Genomic DNA, 22,985 nt, shown 5'->3' on the forward strand with positions numbered 1-22,985 from the left:
GTAATGAATTTTGGGAGGTTTTGAGGTTGTAAAAGGTTCTATATAAATGCAAATTATTTCTTATTTTTCTTGACTTAGGCAAGTAATTTGTGTCTGTATGGGCCTTGCACAATCATTGGAAAAAAATGTTTAAACCAAAAAGTAAGATGAAATGCAACTTTTAAACAAGTTTATGAGTGAGCAAGTGGTTCATCTATTTGTTTATATGGTGGAATCAGTCTTATAAAATAAACAGGGTGGGTCATGACACCATATTACCCTGTCTAGCAGCAGGTACATAAACTGAATTCCATCTTGTAACAAATGGTTTAGAAAACAGGCACTTAAGTTCCCCTGGCATTGTGTGGTACTAAGCCAAACATTTCACAAACCAAACTAGATCATAAGGTCTTAACTGGTTTGACAGGGCAGCAGGCGGTGTACCAGAATAGACGTGATTGTCCCCAGGGTTAGAGTAAGTAAAAATCAGGCATGATCCTTGTTCCTGATTGTGATCCAACTGCCTCAGGTGGAAATCATGTGACAATAGCATTAGATTATCCAATGAGCCCTTTCATAGTTGAACATTCAATGTTGGCTCTTCCTTTGACAACAGGCACGTTGGTGGAGTACCAGAATGCTGCCTGTCGCAATGAAACCAAATATCAGTGCCTTCAGAAAAACAAGAGCAAAATAAAAGAACTGAAAGCACTGATGCCCCACCCTTTCCTATGGGGTTGACTTAAACTACTGCTTGGCTTTTACCACAGATAACTTACTTACCACAATCACTTCGATAGGAATAGGCACTTTAATCTTATCTTTGAAACGATTGTTGATTTCTTTTACAAGTACACACACGACAAAGGTGATCAGGCCAGCAATGAAGTCTGCAATATTGGCTTGTCGAATGTTACGGAATATATCAATAAGAGTCTACAAAATGAATTAAAAAGCAGAAGTTATAACAAATGCTGCATCTCAGCAGTTTGATCCTGACACTTGGGTTAGAGAAAGGTACATAACAATGCCGGTTCATTCATGGTAACAATCTTTCTTGCATAGCAAGTTATGGATTCTAACCACACCAAGGACTTGAATACTTATTTACTGAAGTAATAAGGGGTGTGCTGCATTGTTGAAAGTGTCATCTTTAAGGTATTAATGACACTCTCAAATTGCCTGTTCAGCTGGCCATGCAAGATTCCATGCCACTTTTTGAAGAGCAAGAAATTTCCCTGATATCCTGACCAATCCCTCATTAACCAAGATCAACAAAAATAGATACAAACATATGAAGACACCAGGCAGGAAAAGTGCAGCTGCTCCATCAAGCCTACCCCACACCAAAATGGCTGGACTATCATGGTTAAACATTCCTTCCCTCCCCTGACCCTGCTTCCACCTCATAACATGTAATCTCTGACCCCCTCTAACAATCAACAATTCATTTCATCTTCTACATGTGAAATCTTGTTGTGCACTAATTGATTGTCCAATTTGGCTGAACAACAACAATGCCTACTGTAATTAATTAGCTGTGAAGTAGAGAAGATATGCAACATATTTGATAATGGACACCAGGTAATGACAGATCAGACTTCAAGTTCTCCAAAGTCAGACACAGCCTGTCAGTAGTCAGCATCAATGCCAATGCATGACTAATGGCGAGTTGGGCATGGTACCTGTAGGGGACCAGCCATGGAACTGTATCATAGTGATGGAGTCAATGCCGACAGGAATGAGTGAAAGGAATAAAATTTTGAATTAAATTGAAGGTTGAAAATATAAATGCTATGGCAGATATGTTGGAAGTATAATAAAACCTCTTTTCTTCTCCTTTCTCTGAGAGACCTAAAAGGTCCCAAATTGTGCGCGCATGTACACTGCGAGTGGAACTCGGGTATACAGACTGCACAAGCAAACAATGCAACAACTGTTTCAATCTTATACTGAACTGAAGACACAACGATGTCAAGACAAGTCTTACTTGAGCAAACTCACCTTGTCGCCAACAAAATCTTTTGTTTGTGTGTGACTGTGGCAGAGTTTAGTGACAAGTATCGCGACGTGACAACCTAGCAAACACTGACAGCAGCTTCAAAAAATCTGACACCTTAAGAATGACCTCATTAATAGGCCAGTTATCTGGAATGTTATGTCTGAATCCTCAGTGCCTAGGACTGCTGCTGGGTGAAAGGGGTGTAGTGCATTGAGCAGCACGAGAGGTTGTTGATATGATGGTTAGATGCTGTCACGTGAAGATGCATTTCATGGACTTTGATCACCTGTGTAAAGTCATTAGACTTCTTGTGGCACTACTACCAGGTCCGCTGGTCCAGACTCGAGGAGTTTCCCACCCTGAGCAGCTGTTCGTACTCACTTGAGGGTGATCCTCAAGGGCCTTTGGGCTCCCCAAGGAAACATGGCATCTCTCCTCCTGCTCACCTGCACCAATAATACCTCCAGCACTGCAACCATCACCCAGGAATCCTCTCTGCCCTGGTGTTCAGTTTTTCTTCTTTCAAATTCCAGCAAAGTTATTGTGCAGCTTCCATTTGAGAGATGTTGCTTGCCTTTAGGAGTAACAGGCTGGCTGCATCACGTGATCTTAGCACAACACTGTTCTTCTCTCTGCTGAGCACAGAGGCAGGCGGCAGCGTGAAGATGATGCCAGCAGCCAGGAACCTGCTTGGCACCACCTTCTGTCAGGTAAATGAAGTTGAAGCACCAAGTTTGCGTGCTGCTCAGCTCCAATGGAACCGACGTGTGCAGCTCACTAATTTCAACCCCCACATCCAAAAAACAGGGCAAAACAAATTTTTAGCCTTCTGACCCAGAGTCATCGAGCTGGAGTGCAAGCTACAAGAAACAGTCTGAGACATACAAAGGCGGAGAAATTGCTGGGTAGCTTAGTGCAGAAGACAGTCACACCTCTGATGAAAACACAGGTGCTGAAAGGGAAACGTGTCTGTCAGTTAGCAGGGTAGAGGGAATCTAGGGAAGATAATGAGGTCCCACAGGTAGTGGTCTTAGCCAACAGGTAAAAGGTACCTACTACCTGTGAGGATAGGGATGAGGTCTGCAGAGAAGTTGGCCAGAATGCTAACCATGTCACTGTCGAGCATGAGCCAATCCAAGGGGAGGAGGAAAGAATGCATAATGTTGCAGTTGTAGGGGATTTGACCATTAGAGCGATAGATGACACCCTTTGCAGCAAGGGTCAAGAATCCCAAGTAGAGACATCCAGATGAGACATTTATAAAGTCAGCCATTTTATTAAGGATGTAACTTAACTCTGTGTTGTGACATATTCTACTATGTCGACATTGGCAAAAACAAAAAGACCTCCGACTGTCGGCCTGGAGACTTGTACATGTGGGTCTCATTATACATTTCTTTCAATGAGCTCAGATACTAAAACCTCTTCGTTTTATTTTCTTCTGGTCATATTTGCAATCCCAATTCCATTTAATGCATTTATTTTGTTTGGCATTTGCATAACTAATGTATTTATTTTGCACAATGGAACAGTGAATTTAGTTATTAAAATATGCAATATTAGTATTATATCTGTTCAGTGCATTTTGCTGTCATGTTGACACCTTGTGAACATTACTTTAGTTACGTATGTGCCCTATTCAAACAGAGTACTTCCCTAATTGACAGAACGGTGTTGGTGGATGGGTGAATAGCCAAATGTGGCATTGTAAGAAACGCAAAACATCTACTACTATAGGATGTTAAGCAATGCTGGGGTCTCAGGTGCTGTATATGCTGTCTGAAAAATGCTTGAATGGTGCTCAGTTCTGTGTCAGTGTCTGCTGCCATTTGCTCAGGGCCACACAATAGCTTAGAACACAAGTATATGGCACCATTACCACCAAGCCAGGGGATCAACTCTGGTTCAATGAAGATTGCAGGAGGGCATGCCAGAAGCAGCACCAGGTACACCTAAAAATGAGGTGTCAACCTGGTGAAGCTACAACACAGGACTACTTGCATGCCAAATATCATAAGCAGCAACTGATAGACAGAGCTAAGCAATCCCATAAATCAACGGATCAGGTCCCAGCTCTGCAGTCCTGCCACATCCAGTCGTGAATGGTAGTGGACAACTAAACAGTTCACTGGAGAAGGAGGCTCCACAAATTGCCCCACCATCAATTATGGAGGAGCCCAGTACATCAGTGTAAAAGATAAGGCTGAAGCATTTGCTACAACCTTCAATTAGAAGCACCGCGTGGATGATCCATCTGGGCCTCCTCCAGAGGTCCCCAGCATCACAGATTCCAGTCTTCAGTCAATTTGATTCACTCCACGTGATATCAAGAAACGGCTGAAGGCACTTGATACTGCAAAGGCTATGGGCCCTGACAATATTCCAGCAATAGTACTGAAGACTTGTGCTCCAGAACTTGCCGCGCCCCTAGCCGAGCTGTTCCAGTACAGCTACAACACCGGCATTTACCGGGCTATGTGGAAAGTTGCCCAGGTATGTCCTGTACACAAAAAGCAGGAAAAATCCAACCTGGCCAATTACTGCCCCATTAATATGCTCTCGATCCTCAGTAAAGTATTGGAAGGGGTCATCAACAGTGCTATCAAGCAGCACTTGCTTATCAGTAACCTGCTCATTGATATCCAGTGTGGGTTCCACCAAGATCACTCAGCTCCTGACTCATTAGAACCTTGGTTCAAACATGGACAAAAGAGCTGAACTCCCGAGGCAAGGTGAGGTGAGAGTGACTGCCCTTGACATCAACGCTGCGTTTGACAGAGTGTGGCATCAAGGAGCCCTAGCAAAACTGGAGTCAATGGAAATCATTGGGGCGGGGGGAGCTCTGCACTGGTTGGAGTCATACCTAGCATAAAGGAAGATGGTTGTTGTTGTTGTTGGAGGTCAGTCATCTCAGCTCCAGGACATCACTGCAGGAGTTCCACAGGGTAGTGTCCTCAGCCCAACCATCTTCAGCTGCTTCATCAATGACCTTCCTTCCGTCATAAGGTCAGAAGTGGGGATATTCACTGATGATTGCACAATGTTCAGCACCATTCGTGACTCCTCAGATACTAAAGCAGCCCATCTCCAAATGCAGCAAGACCTGGACAATATCCAGGCTTGGGCTGACAAGTGGCAAGTAACATTCACACCACACAAGTGTCAGGCAATGACCATCTCCAACAAGAGAGAATCCAACCAACGCCCCTTGATGTTCAATGGCATTACCATCACTGAATTCCCAACTAGTAACATCCTGGGTGTTACCATTGACCAGAAACTGAGGCCAAATAAATACTGTAGCTACAAGAGCAGGTCAGAGGCTAGGAATCATGTGACGAGTAACTCATCTCCTGACTCCCCAAAGCCTGTCCACCATCTACAAGGCACAAGTCAGGTGTGTGATGGAATACTCCCCACTTGCTTGGATGAGTGCAGCTCCCACAACACTCAAGAAGCTTTGCACCGTCCAGGGCAAAGCAACCTGCTTGACTGGCACCATATCCACTCCCTCCACCGCCGACGCAGTAGCAGCACTGTGTACCATATGCAAGATGCACTGCAGGAATTCACCAAGGTTCCTTCAACAGCACCTTCCAAACCCACGACCAATACCATCTAGAAGGGCAAGTGCAGCAGATAGATGGGAACACCACCACCTGGAAGTTCCCCTCCAAGTCACTCACCATCCTGACTTGGAAATATATTGCCGTTCCCTCACTGTCACTGGGTCAAAATCCTGGAACCCTCCTTCCTAACAACACTGTGGTGTACCTACACCATATGGACTGCAGCAATTAAAGAAGACAGCTCACCACCACCTTCTCAAGGGCAACTAAAGATGAGCAATAAATGCTGGCCCAGCCAGCAGAGCCCACATCCTGTGACTGAATTAAAAAAAAACACAAGTACAAGATAACTCAAACTGAACTACTCCATTGCTGGAAGATATATTCCCATGATGCGCACTGATCTGTGTAGGCAAAAATTATTGGTCACCTGTGACACTGGAATCCCTCAATCATAACTACACTCTGGAGTTTTAATCCCAAAGACTCCACAAGAAAAAGTGAGCCTTCTACTGAGCCAATAGTCTCAGACCTAAGAACCTGATTGCAGCTGCTCTGGTGTTGCCACATGCTCAATGGTTTACTGCAGTGCAGACAATCATTGTTCCAGCTTCCACATTTGTGCTGATGCCTGTTCCAACTGGAGGTAGTGATAGTTCGTGCTCAGTTTCGTGATGGCCTGATCGATGAAGAAAGCAAATTGAACATGAAGTATATGAGCATACTTACCAGTGTAATATTGCTTTGTCATTTCCTGCATTATTAAATGATTGTGTACTATCATGTGGATGGACAGGCTAAAGATGTTATAAAGGTTATAGAATACCCAATTTTAATATGGAAAAGACCATGTTTTATTTGTAGTATTCCAATTGCCACAATCAATTCCTTTCAGGCTCTTCCTGACAAACAACTCCACTATGTTTTCTCCATTTAACACAAGTAGTTTCATGGTTGCAACCACCAGCTTCTTTATGCAGTGTTCTTCTATTATGGTTAAAGGTAAAACTTTTGTCATAAGAGCAGTGGAGTTTGATATATGCCAAATGATAACGTGCTGTCTGATGCCTAGAAACAGATATGGAATCCTGAGACCTACAACATACCAAAAAGTGACCCAATGCAGGCACTTAGTGTAAATCAGAGCAAGAGAAAGAGACAATGCACAAGACTCATTCATCCTCATATTTTATGTAAATTAGGGAGCCTTCATAAGTTTAAATTTAGAAGTTTAATTAGGCACCTCCACCCTTTGTCCCCTTGGAAATGTTGCCCACTGTTTGCTTTGGCAATGACCCCTTATCCCTCATTGTCCTGTGCATATGTCTCAGGGCCACACTGGGAAAGTGCCCAATGTATAATAGACAACCTACAATCTTTTACTGGCTGCTAGTGGATGATTATGCAATCCTGGCTTAGGCTGCGTTACCAGTCTACTATATTTGGTCCATGGAAATTCTCAGTGCAATACATTCCCTGTCCTGTTACAATGTGTGCATCCATCATTTTTGCTTCTGATACCTCACATGTTACATTACTGTCAATATTTGTGTACAGCAATACACCCTTTTTTTGCTCATCTTTTACAATTACAATTTCTTTCTTGTGTGCACACGTGTTCTGCTCTCCAACTTTATGATATTCAGTTCATACCCTGTGTTCTGCTTTACATTGTGTGCAGCTTCAACTGGACCCGTTGCAGAGACAGCATTGATGCGGTCAGTGACATATTGCCATGCTTGACATACCTTCTGCATTTTAGAAGAATGCACTTTCCAAAAAAAACATGTGCCTGTTTCCCCATGACCAACGCTATTGAGTCTCCTTGCTGAAGAAGATGACTTCAATTTGCTGCTCTGGACCAGTTTTCCACCATTTGTTCATACACAAAAGATAGATCCTTTTGAAATTCATAGGAAGTCGAATGGTTCCTTGGCAGCTTCTTTATAGCACAAGTCACAATTAACTGCTAGTTTTGTTGTTGCTATAGCTTATGAATGTGTATTTTTCACTTAGCAGTGTCTCATTATGGCTTTACACACATCTTTTTATGGAATGAGGATTATTAGACTGCCAGTTAGATCTAATTACCTTACATTTGCTTTTTAATTGAAATGACCTTACAAAAAGGGTGATGGTTTCAATTTGAGTGGTTTAAAAATAAAAAAAGCACATTCTCCAATTCCCGTACATCTTATAACTAAACTTACAGTCACAATGTAAATTGATATTGTAGTCTTAACATTTGAAGCTACTTTACATAAAACCGGACTTTGTTCTTTAACAAGCACAAGATAATACTCACATATATGACAGAGAGGATGCCCATGTAACTCTTTGTTGGGACGCTTAAACATATTTTCAATTGAGAGACAAAAACATGAAACGCAGCAGCTGTCGTAAATCCTCCCACCAATGGGACGGAGAGGTATCGAACAATGAAACCAACTTGCAGAATCCCAAGCACAAGCTAAAATTTGAAGGAAACAGCTGTTATAAATGTTATTGAGATAATGTATCATTACACCACAGAAGGAGGCCATTCAGCCCATTGTGACCACGTCAGCTCTCAAAGCGAAACTCAGCTAGTCCTATTTGCCTGCAGCCCTGCAAATTTTTTCTCTTCAGCCAATTATCCAATTTTCTTTTGAAAGCAACGATTGAGTATGCCTCCACCACACTCTCAAGCAGTATTCCAGTACCTAACTACATGCTGCGTTTAAAAAAAAGTTCTCTCATTTGCAATCAGTGTCCCCTGGTTCTCGACCCTTCTGCCAAAAGGACCATTTCTCTCTATCTACTCCATCTAGACCCCTCATGGTTTTGATTGATGAGTAGAAATAGCAACACAATTCAAAGCTTATTACCTGGATAATGCCAGCAAGAACAGTGACTGAGGATGCAATTATGACTCTCTGGCCATCTCTGGCAACGGTATCCACAACTGTAGTATTGAGATCTGTCATGTTACTTGAAATCAGGAAATTTTCATCAGGTGCAATTGATAAAATCAAAGACCCTATCATCAAACTGGTAATTGGAAACGGTCCTATGCAAAATCAAGCAAATAAATATATCTTTGTCAGCAGCAGATCTCAACCATGACATATTATTGTGACTGATATGGTCCAATGAGAAGTTTCAAATAGGAATGTTCCCATAATTTGTAAACCAGTTCTCTTCTCCCCATATAATTTCCTCTACTTCCCTCTTAAGATGTAAACTCATGCTGGAGTAAGATTTTACAAAATGCCAGAAGCCATCCTGTAGCTTATCCACATGGTCATTCCTCATACATGAACCAGTCTAGATGGCAAGAGTGCATATTGGGGACATCACAATGGAGTGAGTGTCATCCTATTCTTATCCCAATGTTGACATTACACAGTTTCTATTCTTGTAAAGGAAATGCGTTGGTTTGATTAACAATATTTCTGCAAGTGCACTAATACTCAGGTGATTAATCTAACTCTAAAGATAGGTTTGTATTAGGGATGGACTAATTCGGTTTAAAACTGACCTACTGAGTTCACGTGATCAGATAAAATCAAAATACTTTTGCTAATCCAATAAATGTTAATTTGTAATATTGCTTACAAAATATATTTAAAGCAGAAGGTAGAGGCTGCACCTAAAATGCAGTAGCTTGCATCAAATATTCTTATTAACAAAGTGTCTATTAATAGTTCAGCCAATGTAGGAAACAGTTACATTTTTACTTGCGACATAACCATACTAAAGATGTGAATAAAAATATAAGAGCTCAAGATTCAACGTGTGCTCACCAACAGCTAAGTGCTTTGAAGTTCCCAAGAAGAAATAGGGTAGAATGGGGAAAAATGCTGAGTAGAGACCATAGCCAACAGGGACTTCAGCCAACAGGGCAAATGCAAGACCTAAAGTAAAAAATAATTAAAATACATGAAATATTTGTTATAATACTAGCTTTTACCATCTTAATATGTAATATTGTTATAATCTCACAGCAAACAACAAAAGTTGTTCTGAACTTGAGTATTGCTAAAGCTTTTTATCTTGTACTCATCAGGACACATCGCAACAATACGTGGGTTTTGCTAGCTAGGCCAGCGCTTATTACCCATCCCTAATTACCCTCAAGAAGAAGGTGAACTGCCTTCTTGAATTGTTGCAGTCCATGTGTTGCAGGAACACCCACAGTGCTGTTCGGGAGGGAGTTCCAGGATTTTGAATCAGTTACAGTGAAGGAAAGGTGACATTGTTCCAAGTCAGGATGGTGTGTGGCTTGAAGGGGAAGTTGCAAGTGGTGGTGTTCCCATATGTCTGCTGCCCTTGTCCTTCAAGGCGATAGAGATCGCAGGTTTAGAAAGAGTTGTCGAAGGACTCTTGATGAGTTGCTGCAGTGCATCTTGTAGATGGTACACACTGCTGCCTCTGTGCACCAGTGGTGGAGGAAGCAAATGTTGGTGGATGGTGTGCCAATCAAGCAGGCTGCTTTGCCCTGGATGGTGTTGAGCTTCAGGAGCATTGGTAGAGCTGCACTCATCAAGGCAAGTGGAGAGTATTCTATCACACACCTGACTTGTGCCTTGTAGATGGTGGACAGGCTTTGGGGGGTCAGGTGGTGAATTACTCTGCACAGAATTCCCAGCTCTTGTAGCCACAGTATTTATATGGCTAGTCCAGTTCAGTCTCTGGTCAATGGTAATCCCCAGGATGTTGATAGTGAGGGATTCAGCGATGGTAATGCCATTGAATGTCAAAGGGAGATGGTTAGATTCTTGTTGGAGATGGTTATTGCCTGGCACTGGTGTGGCATGAATGTTACTTACACTTATCAGCCCAAGCCTGGATATTGTCCAGGTTGCGCTGCACATGGACACGGACTGCTTCAGTATCTGAGGTGTGACTAAATGACAAAAAGGAATGATAGTGCAAGGCTAAGGGTGGTTATGGGACAAATGAGGAAAAAAGATGGGTTTAGAAGAATTATAAATGGCAACAGTAGAATCATTACAGAATTGTTACAGCACAGGAGGTGGCCATTTGGCCCATCATGTCTACACCAGCTCTCTGAATGAACAATTCATCTGGTGTCATTCTCCTGCTTTCTCCCTGTAACCCTGCACATTCTTCTTTTTCAGATAATGGTCTAATTCCCTTTTGTCATTTCTTTTCACTTTTCCACCCTGGTGATTTTTAAATACAAATCAAGAATAATTAGTAACGTTTGATAAATTAGTCCCAGAATGACTTCCACCTTGTTCTGAAGCTAAACTCATCAGTGCTGGTTGACATGAGATGCCTGCATTAGTACAGCTGCTGAAAGGGATCTAAATCTCACTCTCTTTTCACGCAATCATATAGCAAAGGAGGCAGCCATACCACCCATCACGCCTATGCCAGCCCTCATAAAGAGCTATCCAATTAGCCTTACTACTCTGTTCTTTCCCCGTTGTCCTGAATGTTTTCTTTTCAAATATCTATCCAATTCCCAGAACTTACTATCCGAGAAGATGCGAGCTGTGATTTAGGATCCGAAATTGTTGAACTCAACGTTGCGTCTGGAAGAATGTACAGTGCCCAACTGAAAGATAACGTGCTATTCCTCAAGCTACCAGTGAGGGGTTCATTAGAACAGTGCAGGAAGTGAAAGGCAGAGGGGTCAGAGTGGGAGTTGGTGGAGAATCAAAATGACGAATGACCAAAAGGTCAGGATCATGCTTGTGGAATGAATGGAGGTGTTTTGAAGTGATCACCCAAACTGTGTTTGGCCTCCACAATGTAGAGGAAATTGCACTGTGAGCAGCTAATACAGTATTCAAAATTGTTTCAACTGGTGAGAATTATTAAGGCCTTGAGCATTGGAAATGGAGGTGAAAGGGCGGGAGTTGCATCTCCTGCACCTGCACAGAAGGAAGAGCAGTGTTTGGGGTGACTGCAGAGTGGACCAGGGTGTCAGGGAGGGAATGGTTTTGAGGACAAAAGGAACTCTATTGTGATTCTGGGAGGGAGGGGAAAGATGGCAGGAGAAGTGCAGGAAATGGGTCGGACTTGGTCAAGGACCCTGTTAACCAAGGTGGAGGGGAATCGTAGGTTGAGGGAAAGGAAAATATATGGAAGCCATATTGTGAGCAGTGAATAATGTGCTAAATTGGCATTGGCAAAACAGATGCAACAGAGATCGAGAAACTGGGAAAATGGAATAGGATCTTTAGAGGAAAAGGGGTGGAAGGAAGTGCAATCAAGGTAGCTGTGGCTGTCATTGAGTTTATAGTAGATATTGGTTGACAGCCTATCCCCAGAAATGAAGATACAGAAGTTGAGAAAGGGTAAGGAAGAGCTGGAGGGAGGCAAGGAAGAGTTAGAAATTGGAAGCAAATTTGATAAACAAAAAAATTTCAAATTCAGAGTGAAAGCTGGAAACCGCACCAATACAACATACTGGATAAAGAGTCAAGAGAGCGTGGATCAGGGTAGGACTGGAACAAAAATTGTCCCACGGATCCCATCAAATGGGACGCATTTCTTTGGAAGAAATGAGGGCAGTCAAAAGGAGAAGCTGTTCAATGTGAATGAAGTGTGGTTAGGTTTCCAATGTAGGAAGACGTGGAGAGCTGCAGATTTACCTGGTGGGGGATGGAGGTGAAGAGGGACTGGGCGTCCACAGAAAAAGGAGATGGTTAGGACCAGGAAACTAGAAACAAACTGTTGAACTGACATGGGTATTGTAAACGTCACAGATGTAGGGGGTAAGTGGTTGGACAAGGCGAGAGAAAAAAAAGTTCAGGTAGAAAGACCTAAGTTTCCTGGGGCAAGAACAGGTTGAAACAATGAATATGCCAGGACAGACCTTATGTGGGTCTTGGAAGGAAGTAGAAGCAGGTTGTTTGGAGCTGGGAGCTAGGAGGTGGAGGCCGTGGAGGAAAACTTCCAGAGGGGATGAACTAGTAACTAGCTTGATATGGGGTGGTGGAGTCATAGTCCAGGGAAGGTAGGAGGACGTGTCAGAGAGCTCACAGACAGCGTCTGTAAGATAGAGGTTAATTGCCAAACTACAATGTCACCCTTGTCAGCAGATTTAATGGTGCTGTTAGGGGTGTACCTGAGGGAATGGAGTGTTGAAGGTTCAGAGGGCCATAGATTAAAAAGTGAGGTAACTAGAGAAATTGAGTCAGCAATTCGAAAATGAAGGGATGGCAGGAGGGCAAAGGGTGAGGTCCAGGTGGAACAAAAATTCTGACAATGGGAGAAAGGGTCCATACTGTCACAGCATGGGGGAGGAGGGCAGGGGACGTGGTAATGATGGTGAAAAGATGTCCGGCCAAAGAAGTTAATCCAGAGAAGAAGGAAGAAGTGTTCAGCAATTTGTCAAGTTCAAAATTAACTAAGGTGGGGTGTAAGAGGATAAAACCAAGGCTTTTACTGGGTGCTGATCATTAGGGTGGAGGTTGGGCCGGGGGTTGCAGAAGATCAGAGAGGAGAAGGTTAAGGAGCATAGGGAGACACTAAAGGTGAGATTGGAAGGAGGGATTCGGTCAAAGGAAAGTGAAAGGGGAAGAAAGATCCAGAGGGACATTGCTCAAATACTACTGGTTTAATTTCATTTCCCTTATTTTATGTCTGTAAACATCACTCTCTGTCTGAGAATTCTCATGAGGCTCAATTCCAGGTTGCGCAAATGTAGCTCTACAGCTAGCCTAACTAGCAGCTGCTCAGGAGCAACCTACGGTGAGTAACATCTAACTCCAGTGGGATAGGAATCCCTGCCAACTGGTCTTTACGAAATATGAAAAACCCCAAAAACCATGGACACAAGTACTGTAAATAAAAGCCAAACTTCAACACAAAACACGCAAAGGCAGACTATACTGTAAGGTGTTAATTTCAAATATTCCAACTTCGTAAAAGAATTGACACAATTAAAGGACTAGAAATGGGGACATTATCACAACAGTGGCACAATATAACTGCCATCATGTAACCCAATTAAGAAATTGAAGATGTCATTGTCACAACCAAATGGCCCAGACAACAGCCATCACGCAGCAGCAATTCACAGCAGTCAAGGAAGGGGAGAAACTTTACGTGCATATCAGCTTTGGAGCCAGAGACACCTCACCTTGGTGCAGTCCATCGTTTTTGGTTATGAAAATAACATCAGCACTGAGTGAGTCCGTCTGGACCAGGGCATGTAACACACTAAAAAAGACTGAAAGATGCTAAGCACTGATCATCGAGGAGGATGGCCTCAGGAAATGTGTTTATGATATTCCGATAAGAATCATCATAAAAAGAACAAGATCAAAGGGTTTGGCACTACAGTCAAGACAGAGGGTCAGGAACGGTCAACCTGGCTCGTGGACCTACAATTCACACCAAAAGGACCAACCACGCGGGAGGTTTGTAAGTTATCAGCCAAATCCAAGGGCTATTGGGACTGAGGTCTTAAAGTAACTTAACCGCAACAACCAAATCCTGGGTGGGTGGGTTGGGTTTGAATTGAGGAAGTTTGGGGCAGAAACATGGGGGTTTTACCTGTGGTTTTTCAGTAAAGGTTTTCTAATAAGTCGTGGTGACTTTGTGTTTGGGTGGGAGCAGAGATTAAATGGTGGAGGGATTTAAATCAGACTAACCAACTGAGGTGTTGTGTGGTGTCATTTACACTAATTTAGAGGTCTTTGTTTTAGGGCATTAAGTTTTTTAAATAAACAATAAGTTTGTGGTTGAGCCAAACCCTGTGTCTGTGAAATTTTGTCCTTAATAAAAATCCTAAAGTCGAGAACCACCCATAATGGGTAAATGGGAGTGGGAACCTCTTACACTCCTTATCTGCACCAGGGCAAAGAGCATGTGCTCCACTCAACATCTCCTGTGATGCTATTATAAGCTGCACTGCGTTCAAGTTGTGTGACTTTAGTAGACCACACACTTCATGGGGAAAGGCTATTTGGATCACAATGCAATATATAAACTATTCAAACACAAAAACTGTTCCCCAAAAGTGAACCCACTTTATTCGTATCCTTTTATTCACAAGGAAGACTTGAGACCATAAAGGCATGAGTTCTCAGTAAGGTTTTAAATTCAACAAGAGGTCTGTTAAAGCTGTCATCCTTCACCCCATAACTTTAAGAAGTAAAAAGTGCACAAAAATACTCCAAGGTGTCATGTGTTATCCACTATGCCAGCTATTTGGTGAGGATGGGTTTTACACTAATAACAACTTATTTTTTAAGACCAGCTTAGTTTCATTGGCTCAAAAGAATGTTCCTTGGCAAATGGTCAGCCTAGGCAAAAAATAAAATAAAATGGCACTGACAATGATTAACACAATATATAATGTCGATTCTGTTCTTCAGTCTGGGGAGGCGGTGGCATTGTGGTAATGTCGCTGGACTAGTAATCCAGAGATGGGTTCAAATCCCACCACGGCAGCTAGAGGAATTTGAATTCAGTTAATAAATCTTGAATATAATGCTAGTGTCAGTAATGGTGACAATGAAGCCATCATTGATTGTTGTAAAAATCCATCTGGTTCACTAATGTCCTTTAGGGGAGGAAATCTGCCATCCTTGCCTGACACAGCAACACGGTTGACTATTAACTGCCCTCTGAAATGACCTAGCAAGATCAGTTCAAGGGCAATTAGGGATACGCAACAAATGCTGATGCAGATTATAGATTATATGCAGTATCCAATGCAGATTATAGACCTACAATGTCACTATTAAGAGAGAAAAATAGATTTTATTTATTTTTAAGTTACATCAAGTGGAATTATTACATCAAGTGTAATTAACTGTGTCACATTTGGATTGGAACAATAACTGAAGGTTCAATTAAAGAAAGTACTGCAAGGGAATTTGGTCTTAATTCACAGTTTGAAATTATCAATGATTCTTATACAGTGAAGAGGAGCAGAATTCTTCACTTCTTACTATCACCTCTTACAATCAAATGAATAACAACCAATGATTGCAGACTGCAACTGTATAGACCAGAAGAGCTATTATTTCCTTTGCATTCTAATCAGAAAGACAAAGTTAAATAGAAAATTGTATTCTGCAAAGAAACTTACCTTGTAGTGTTGCTACCAGGCCAGTGCTCAGCCCAGAAATAATGTCGCCAGGCAACCATTCCTTCAATCTGTACTTGGGCAACCAGTCCAATACAGGAAAAAAGCCTTTAATTATACCCAGGACCCTTTTAGCTGAGCAACTGGGGAGGAACAAAATCACAATTATAACCGGTTTTAATACATGCAGCGCAATCAAAATCACTGCAGTTCAACTGACATGGAGCAATTTCAATGTGCTGTCAAATCATGCAGTGTCCTTAATAAGAAAAGCCAGACCAAAAATAAACTGAAAACAAGAAAAGCTAATGGTGTAGATTATAACAAGTAAATCAAAATGGAGAGATTTCAAGGACATAACATTGTAGGGGTCATAAAACACTGAAAAAATAAATTTACTTCTTCAGTTAGTTTGAATATAAAAAAAATTAAAGGCAACCAAAAGATCTCCTTTCAAACTGGTTCGAGTCTAACCTGACTCGTTTCCATTTGTTTGCCCACTCAAAACTTACATTCTACCATACTTTGTTAAACCAGAAATCGATATGACCCAATTTTGAATGCTACAAATGAATGAGCAAGCAATCTACTCCACAAGGATAAGTTTAGCTTTTGGCTTCTTTAGCTAGTAATGATTACCAGCTGTATTGGCTCTATAAACCAACTCTTACACAAAATGCCTCCCATATCCACATAATTGGTTCCTTGGTATCTTAATTATTTGGAAAACTTGCACCTTCCTCCCAAAAATCCTCTTGCATCCAGTGAAAATGATTGACACATCTTTCCATAGTTTGATGTTCTAAATTCTGAGCCCTTTGCAGATCCTCTAAATAATTATGAAAGTTCAATGACCATGATTAGGTCCAATAGGGTGTTTTCTCACAGAATTCCAAAATTAATTTCCTATTATACAGATTTACTTTTGCAGATAATATTTTTCCTTCCAACAGTTAGCACACACCAGGGGTGTAATGCTGCCGGAGTTCACCGGAGCGCTGCCATGGCACCTCCTGTTTAACATTCACCACTGGATGGTAAGCTCTCCTTTGCTGATTGGCCATCTGTTATACGCCCCACTAGATTTTTCTTTCCACTGACCTCAGTGGAATCCACTCCATTAATTGTCTGACTGGATTTTAATCCTCACTGCCTCCAATATTGAAACTACTTATTTCCAGGAGTAACACATGCAGGGGGATTTGGCTCATTGATGGCAACAATCGTAACTGGAGGGAAATCCTCTCCCAACCACGTGGGGCTGCGTGGCTTGTGACGCAGAGGTGGCTGGTGAGGGAGCCATGTTGAGTGAATTCTACCTGTGGTATTATGTGGGGCACAAGGGCAAGTTTTGGCCATGAATTCCTGGGGTTTGAGTTCATGCTGGACAGTAAGAGTTGACAGGAACATCCCGGGGCTCGTGGTGTGGCTGTGAATCCAGAGCCTGAAGAGGTTAAGAGGTGGCTGAGGGAAGGCCAGGCCCAGGCCTCACGCTGCTGCTGCTGCTGAGTGTCTGAGTCACTGTGCAGCAGCAACAGCAGTAACCCTCCTGTACAGCTCCCCGACTGTAAAAAAAAACAGATCTTACAACTGCCTGCACGCAGCTTTCTCACAAACAGGCATTTCAGGGTCTTTGAAACTCAAGGTTTCCAGGATCTAAAGCAACATCAATATCCCCAAACACCCTGCTGCGTTTGCCTACTGAACATTAATTCCTTGGCTGTGATGGCCTGAGGATGTGAAACGCAGTATAGTGTTTGCATTCTCTGCTGGCAGCTTTACATGGAATTAACAGCACAGAAACAGGCCATTTGGCCCACCTCATCTATGTTGGTGCTTATGTTCCACATAAGCCTCCTCCCATTCTTTTTGTTCATACTATCAGGATAACTTTCTGCTTCTTTCTTCCTCGTGTGTTTATCAAGTTCCTTGAATGTACCTATACTAGAATCATAGAATGGTTACAACACAGAAGGAAGCCATTCAGTACAAGGTCTCTGTGACAGTTCTCTGCAACAACAGCTCAGCTAGTCCCACTCCTCCTCCTTTTCCCTGTAAAATATTTTCCCTTCAGATAATCATCTAGTTCCCTTTTGAAAACCACAATTGAATCTGTCTCCACCACATGCCCAGGCTGTGTATTCCAGATCTAAGCACTTATATATAAAGAAGTTTTTCCTCATGTCGCCTCTGGTTCTTATGTTAATCGCCTTAGGGGTCTCGACCATCTGCCGGTGAGAACAGTTTCTCTCCCTTTACTCTATCCAGGCCCCTCATGATTTTAAACACGTCTAACAAATTTCCTCCCAACCTTCTCTTCTCTAAGGTGAACAGCCCCAGCTTCGCCAATGTCTAAAGTCTCTCATCCTCAGAACCATTCTCAATTTTTTTCCGTATCCTTTTTAAAACCTTCACATCCTTCCCACTGAGGCTGAACCATGAAGGCTCATAATTTGCTCGCTTTTGTACTCTGTGCTCCTATTTATAAAGCCCAGGATTTGGTATAATTTATTAACCGCTTTCTCAACCTGCCTTGCCACCTTCAATGATTTATGCACATGTACACCCAAGTCCCTCAGCTCCTGTATTTCCGTTAGAATTGTACCCTTTATTTTATGTCATGTCCCCCTGTTATTCTGACTAAAATGTATCACTTCACACTTCTCTACATTAAATGTCATCTGCTAAGCGCCTGCCCATTCCACCAGCCTGCCTATATCCTCTTGAAGTCTATCACTACTCTCCTCGCAGTTCACAATACTTCCAAGTCTTGCATCATCTTCAAATTTTGAAGTCGTGCCCTGTACACCCAGGTCTAGGTTATTACTACAAATCAAGAAAAGCAGTGACCCCTCTATATACCATGCCCCAGTCAGAAGAAAGTAATGTTTTCTATAATTAATGTTATAATCGTCTTAAATTAAATAATTAAACTGTTGCATAATGAAATTCTAGCTATCCTAAAGACTAATGATTCAAACAGCTACCTCGATTACAGCTCCTCACACTCTGCTTCCTGTAAGGGCTCCATCCCATTCTCTCAGTTCCTTCGCCTCCGTCGCATTTGTTCTGATGATGCCACTTTCCAAAACAGTTCCTGTGACATGTCTTCCTTCTTCCTTAACCAAGGTTTTCCACCTACAGTGGTTGACAGGGCCCTCAACCGTGCCCGGCCCATCTCCCGCGCATCCGCCCTCACACCTTCCTCTCCCTCCTAGAAACATGATAGGGATCCCTTGTCCTCACTTATCACCTCAACAGCCTCCGCATTCAAAGGATTATCCTCCGCCATTTCCGCCAACTGCAGCATGATGCCACCAGCAAACACATCTTCCCTTCATCCCTCCTGTCAGCATTCCGTAGGGATCATTCCCTCCGGGACACCCTGGTCCACTCCTCCATCACTTCCTACAGCTCAACCCCCTCCCACAGCACCTTCCCATGCAACCGCAGAAGGTGCAATACCTGCCCCTTTACTTCCCTCCTCCTCACCGTCCAAGGGCCCCAACACTCCTTTCAAGTGAAGCAGCACTTCACTTGCATTTCCCTCAATTTAGTCTACTGCGTTCGTTGCTCCCAATGTGGTCTCCTCTACATTGGAGAGACCAAAAGCAGACTGGGTGACCGCTTTGCGGAACACCTTCGGTCTGTCTGCAAGCATGACCCAGACCTCCCTGTCGCTTGCCATTTCAACACACCACGCTGTTCTCATGCCCATATGTCCATCCTTGGCCTGCTGCAATGTTCCAGTGAAGCTCAACACAAACTGGAGGAACAGCACCTCATCTTCCGATTAGGCACTTTACAGCCTTCCAAACTTAACATTGAGTTCAGCAACTTCAGATCATGAACTCTCTCCTCCATCCCCACCCCCTTTCCGATCCCCCTTTTTTCTAATAATTTATATATGTTTTTAAAATATTTTTCTTTTCCCACCTATTTCTATTATTATTTTTAAATTTATTCCCATCCATTGTTTTATCTCCACCTTTTAGCCTATTTCGATCCCTTCCCCCGACCCCACCCTACTAGGGCCATCTGTCACTTGCTCGTCCTGCTTTCTACCCTTAATGTCACCATTAGCACATCCTTTAACCGTCAACACCCCTTTGTGGAGGCAATCTCTTCTTTGCCTCCACCTTTCAATGGCCCTCTATCCAGCTCTACCAGTCCCACCCCCTTCAAACAGCTTATATTTCACCTCATTTCTATTTTTCTTTAGTTCTGATGAAGAGTCATACGGACTCGAAACGTTAACTGTCTTCCTCTCCGCAGATGTTGTCAGACCTGCTGAGTTTTTCCAGCTATTTTTGTTTTCGATTCAAGCTACTACATGGTTCAAAATAAAATGCCTACCATATTTTTCACTTAAAAAGCATTGTTTTACTGATGTTTGGGAACTCAAATGATTAACACATAGGAAAACAACAGAAGATTTAGAAATAATATGGTCACCACATTTTCTTACAGCTCCGGCACCTCAAAATTTGGTACTATGCCCCTGGCACACACACATGACTATTTAAAATAAAAACTGAAAATACTGGAAATACTCAGAAGGACAGAGTTCACCTTTCAAGTCGATGACCTTTCATCAGAAGTATTTCTAGCATTTTCTGTTTTTATCTCAGGTTTCCAGCATCTGCTGCATTTTGTTTATGTGATAGTTTAAAATGCTTGGCTAATACAAATCTTTTCAATTGTGATTTATTTGATCAGGTGTCCCCATGTCTGGCGCAGGCACAATGGGCTGAATGGCCTCTTTCTGCGCCATAACTTTTCTATGGTTCCATAAATGCCTTTGAATTATGTTTCCACAGAACATTCTGCTTTCCCAACCAATTTACAACAGACTTTTATATTGAGTTCGAGAGGAATTTAGCCCCAAACATATACATATATATGTATGTGTGTATATATATATATATATATAAATGAAAGGAGTAGTAAGCCTGAGGATTCATGGTTTTGAAATGCAGCAAAGAATGACCAAGAAATTAATGAATAGAAAGGAGTAAAGTAACAAGTACATAAAACTCAATTATAAAAGCTTCTATGGGCCTTATACGCGGAGAAATTATAACAGGGAATGAGGAAATGGCAGAGACATTAAACAAAACATTGCATGGGTCTTCACTGTAGAAGACACAAAAGGAATTCTGGCAATATTGGGGAACTAAGGGACGAGCTAGAATGAGAAATTTAAGGGAATTAGTATTAATAAAGAAATATTACTGGAGAAATCAATGGGGCTAAAAGCCCTGGTCCGGATAGCCTAAATCCTAGGTTTTTAAAAAGAGCTAGCGCAGAGATAGGGAGCAATGGTTTTGATCCTCCAGAATTCCCTCGATTTTAGAATGGTCACTGCAGATTGTAAGGTAGCAAATGTAACTCTGCCATTCAAGGAAGAGTAAATAGGGAACTATAGGTCTGACGTTAGCATTAGGGAAAATGTTAGAATCTATTATTAGGAATGTGGCAATAGGGCACGTGGAAAACCATAATATGATTGGGCAGAGTTAACATGGATATATAAAAGGGAAGCAGTGTTCAACAAATCTGTTGAATGTTTTTTTTGTTTGTAACTAGCAAGGTAGCCAAGAAGGAACAAGTTGATGTGGTGTAATTGGATTTTCAAAAAGCATTTGATAAGGTGCCACAAAAGAGGTTCTAACAAAAAGACTTTGGCTCATGGATATTGGATTGAGGATTGCTTAATAGACAGAAAACAGTAGGAATAAACAGGTCAATTTCAAGTTGGCAGGCTGTAACTAGTGCAGAGGTGCAAGGATCAATACTTGGACCTGGGCTATTTAGAATGTGTATCAATGACTTATATGAAGCGATCCAGTGTACTGTATCTAAGCTTGCTGATGACGCAAAATTAAGTGGAAAAATAACCTAAGGGAGAATGCATAGAGGCTGAAAAGGGATATGGACAGACTAAGTCAGTGGACAAGAATGTGCCAAATGTGGAGTTATCCACTTTGCCAGAGAAAAATATAAAAGCAGTATGGTTTTTAAAAAAGATGTCGCTGGAAATGTTGATATTCAGAGCAATCTGGGTGTCTTTTTATGCAAAACACAGGTACAGGAAACAATTAGGATAGCAGGAGATATGTTGTTCTTTATTACAAAAAGATTGGAATACAAGAGTAAAGAACTTTTACTACAATTACATAAGGTCTTGGTGAGACCACATCTGGAGCACTGTGAAAGTTCACTGGACTGATTCCTGCATGGGCGGAATTTATTTATGAGGAGATTGAGTGGGAGATCTAATTGAAACATGTAACATTCTTAAAGGGCTTGACAGGATAGATGCTGGAAGCATGTTTCCCCTAGCAAGAGTGTATAGAACAAGGGGCCCACAGCCTCAGGATAAGGAGGTCAGGCATTTAGCTCAGAGATTAAGAGAAATTTCTTCATTCACAGGGCTGTGAATCTTGAAATTTTCTACCCTAGAGGATGGAGGATGCTCAATTATTGGGTAAACTTAAAACAGAGTTCAAAAGATTTTTGGCTACTGAGGAAATCAGGGGATATGGAAATTGGGCAGGAAAGTGGAGTTGAGGTAGAAGATCAGCCATGGTCTTACTGAATGATGGAGCATGCTCAGTGGGCTGAATGGCCTACTCTTGTTCCTATTTCTTATGCCCTTATCTGAAAACTCTTTCTTTTCGTAATGCAAGTAGAGCATAAATGTTTAGCTATTTTCCAATGTTTCTATCACTAAATTTAATAAATATCAAAAATGTTCCTTTTAGTCAAATTTCCTTGAAAACTTTTTTCTTCATAATAAATATTTAAAATAGACTGTTTACAGACCAGAGTGTCCATTTAAGAGAACCTATTGAGAAACTTAGCATCCCACATGAGTCACTCAGACTCTCCCCATAGGGACATAATCCGCTTACTCAAGAGCAGAGAGCTCAGACACAGTTTGGAAGAGAAAGACTTGAAAAATACTCCCACCCCCATCCCAGCCACTGCACCTGGAATTTACCAGTTGCAGCTGCACAATTTACTAGAGTCACTTTCTGCTACTTGTCCAGCTAGGACCGCTGACCTGTTAGGGTATTGGTTTCTAGGATCATCCGGAGCCAAGTCAGAAGAATTCTTGTCTGAAGGGACAGCTCTACCCCTCCAGATTCCATTGGTGGGCCACACTAGTTTGTCTAACAAATTTGGTTGAATTTTTCGAGGAGGTGACTAGTTGTGTAGATGAGGATAGTGCAGTTGGTGTAGTCTACATGGACATCAGTAAGGCTTTTAACAAGGTCCCGCATGGGAGAATGGTCAAGAAGGTACGAGCCCATGGGATCCAGGCCAATTTGGCAAATTGGATTCAAAAATTGGCTTAGTGGCAGGAGGCAGA

The 22,985-nt window shown here is 42.1% G+C and overlaps 1 protein-coding gene across 4 annotated transcripts in view; it reads right to left on the reverse strand.

The window, feature by feature from the left end:
• slc26a4 (solute carrier family 26 member 4) overlaps nucleotides 1-22,985 on the reverse strand; it is a 63,028-nt gene that overhangs the window by 28,560 nt on the left and 11,483 nt on the right. For all 4 annotated transcript variants that reach the window (XM_078553406.1, XM_078553407.1, XM_078553408.1 and 1 more), the window contains 5 exons: nucleotides 15,611-15,750; nucleotides 9,336-9,446; nucleotides 8,418-8,599; nucleotides 7,856-8,020; nucleotides 763-915 (listed from right to left, as the gene is read on the reverse strand). In XM_078553406.1, the coding sequence (XP_078409532.1) occupies nucleotides 763-915; nucleotides 7,856-8,020; nucleotides 8,418-8,599; nucleotides 9,336-9,446; nucleotides 15,611-15,750 (751 nt within the window). The remainder of the gene's footprint in view (nucleotides 1-762; nucleotides 916-7,855; nucleotides 8,021-8,417; nucleotides 8,600-9,335; nucleotides 9,447-15,610; nucleotides 15,751-22,985) is intronic.

This window comes from Cetorhinus maximus, chromosome 12 (assembly GCF_964194155.1).
Source record: "Cetorhinus maximus chromosome 12, sCetMax3.hap1.1, whole genome shotgun sequence".
NCBI classification, from domain to species: Eukaryota; Metazoa; Chordata; class Chondrichthyes; order Lamniformes; family Cetorhinidae; genus Cetorhinus; species Cetorhinus maximus.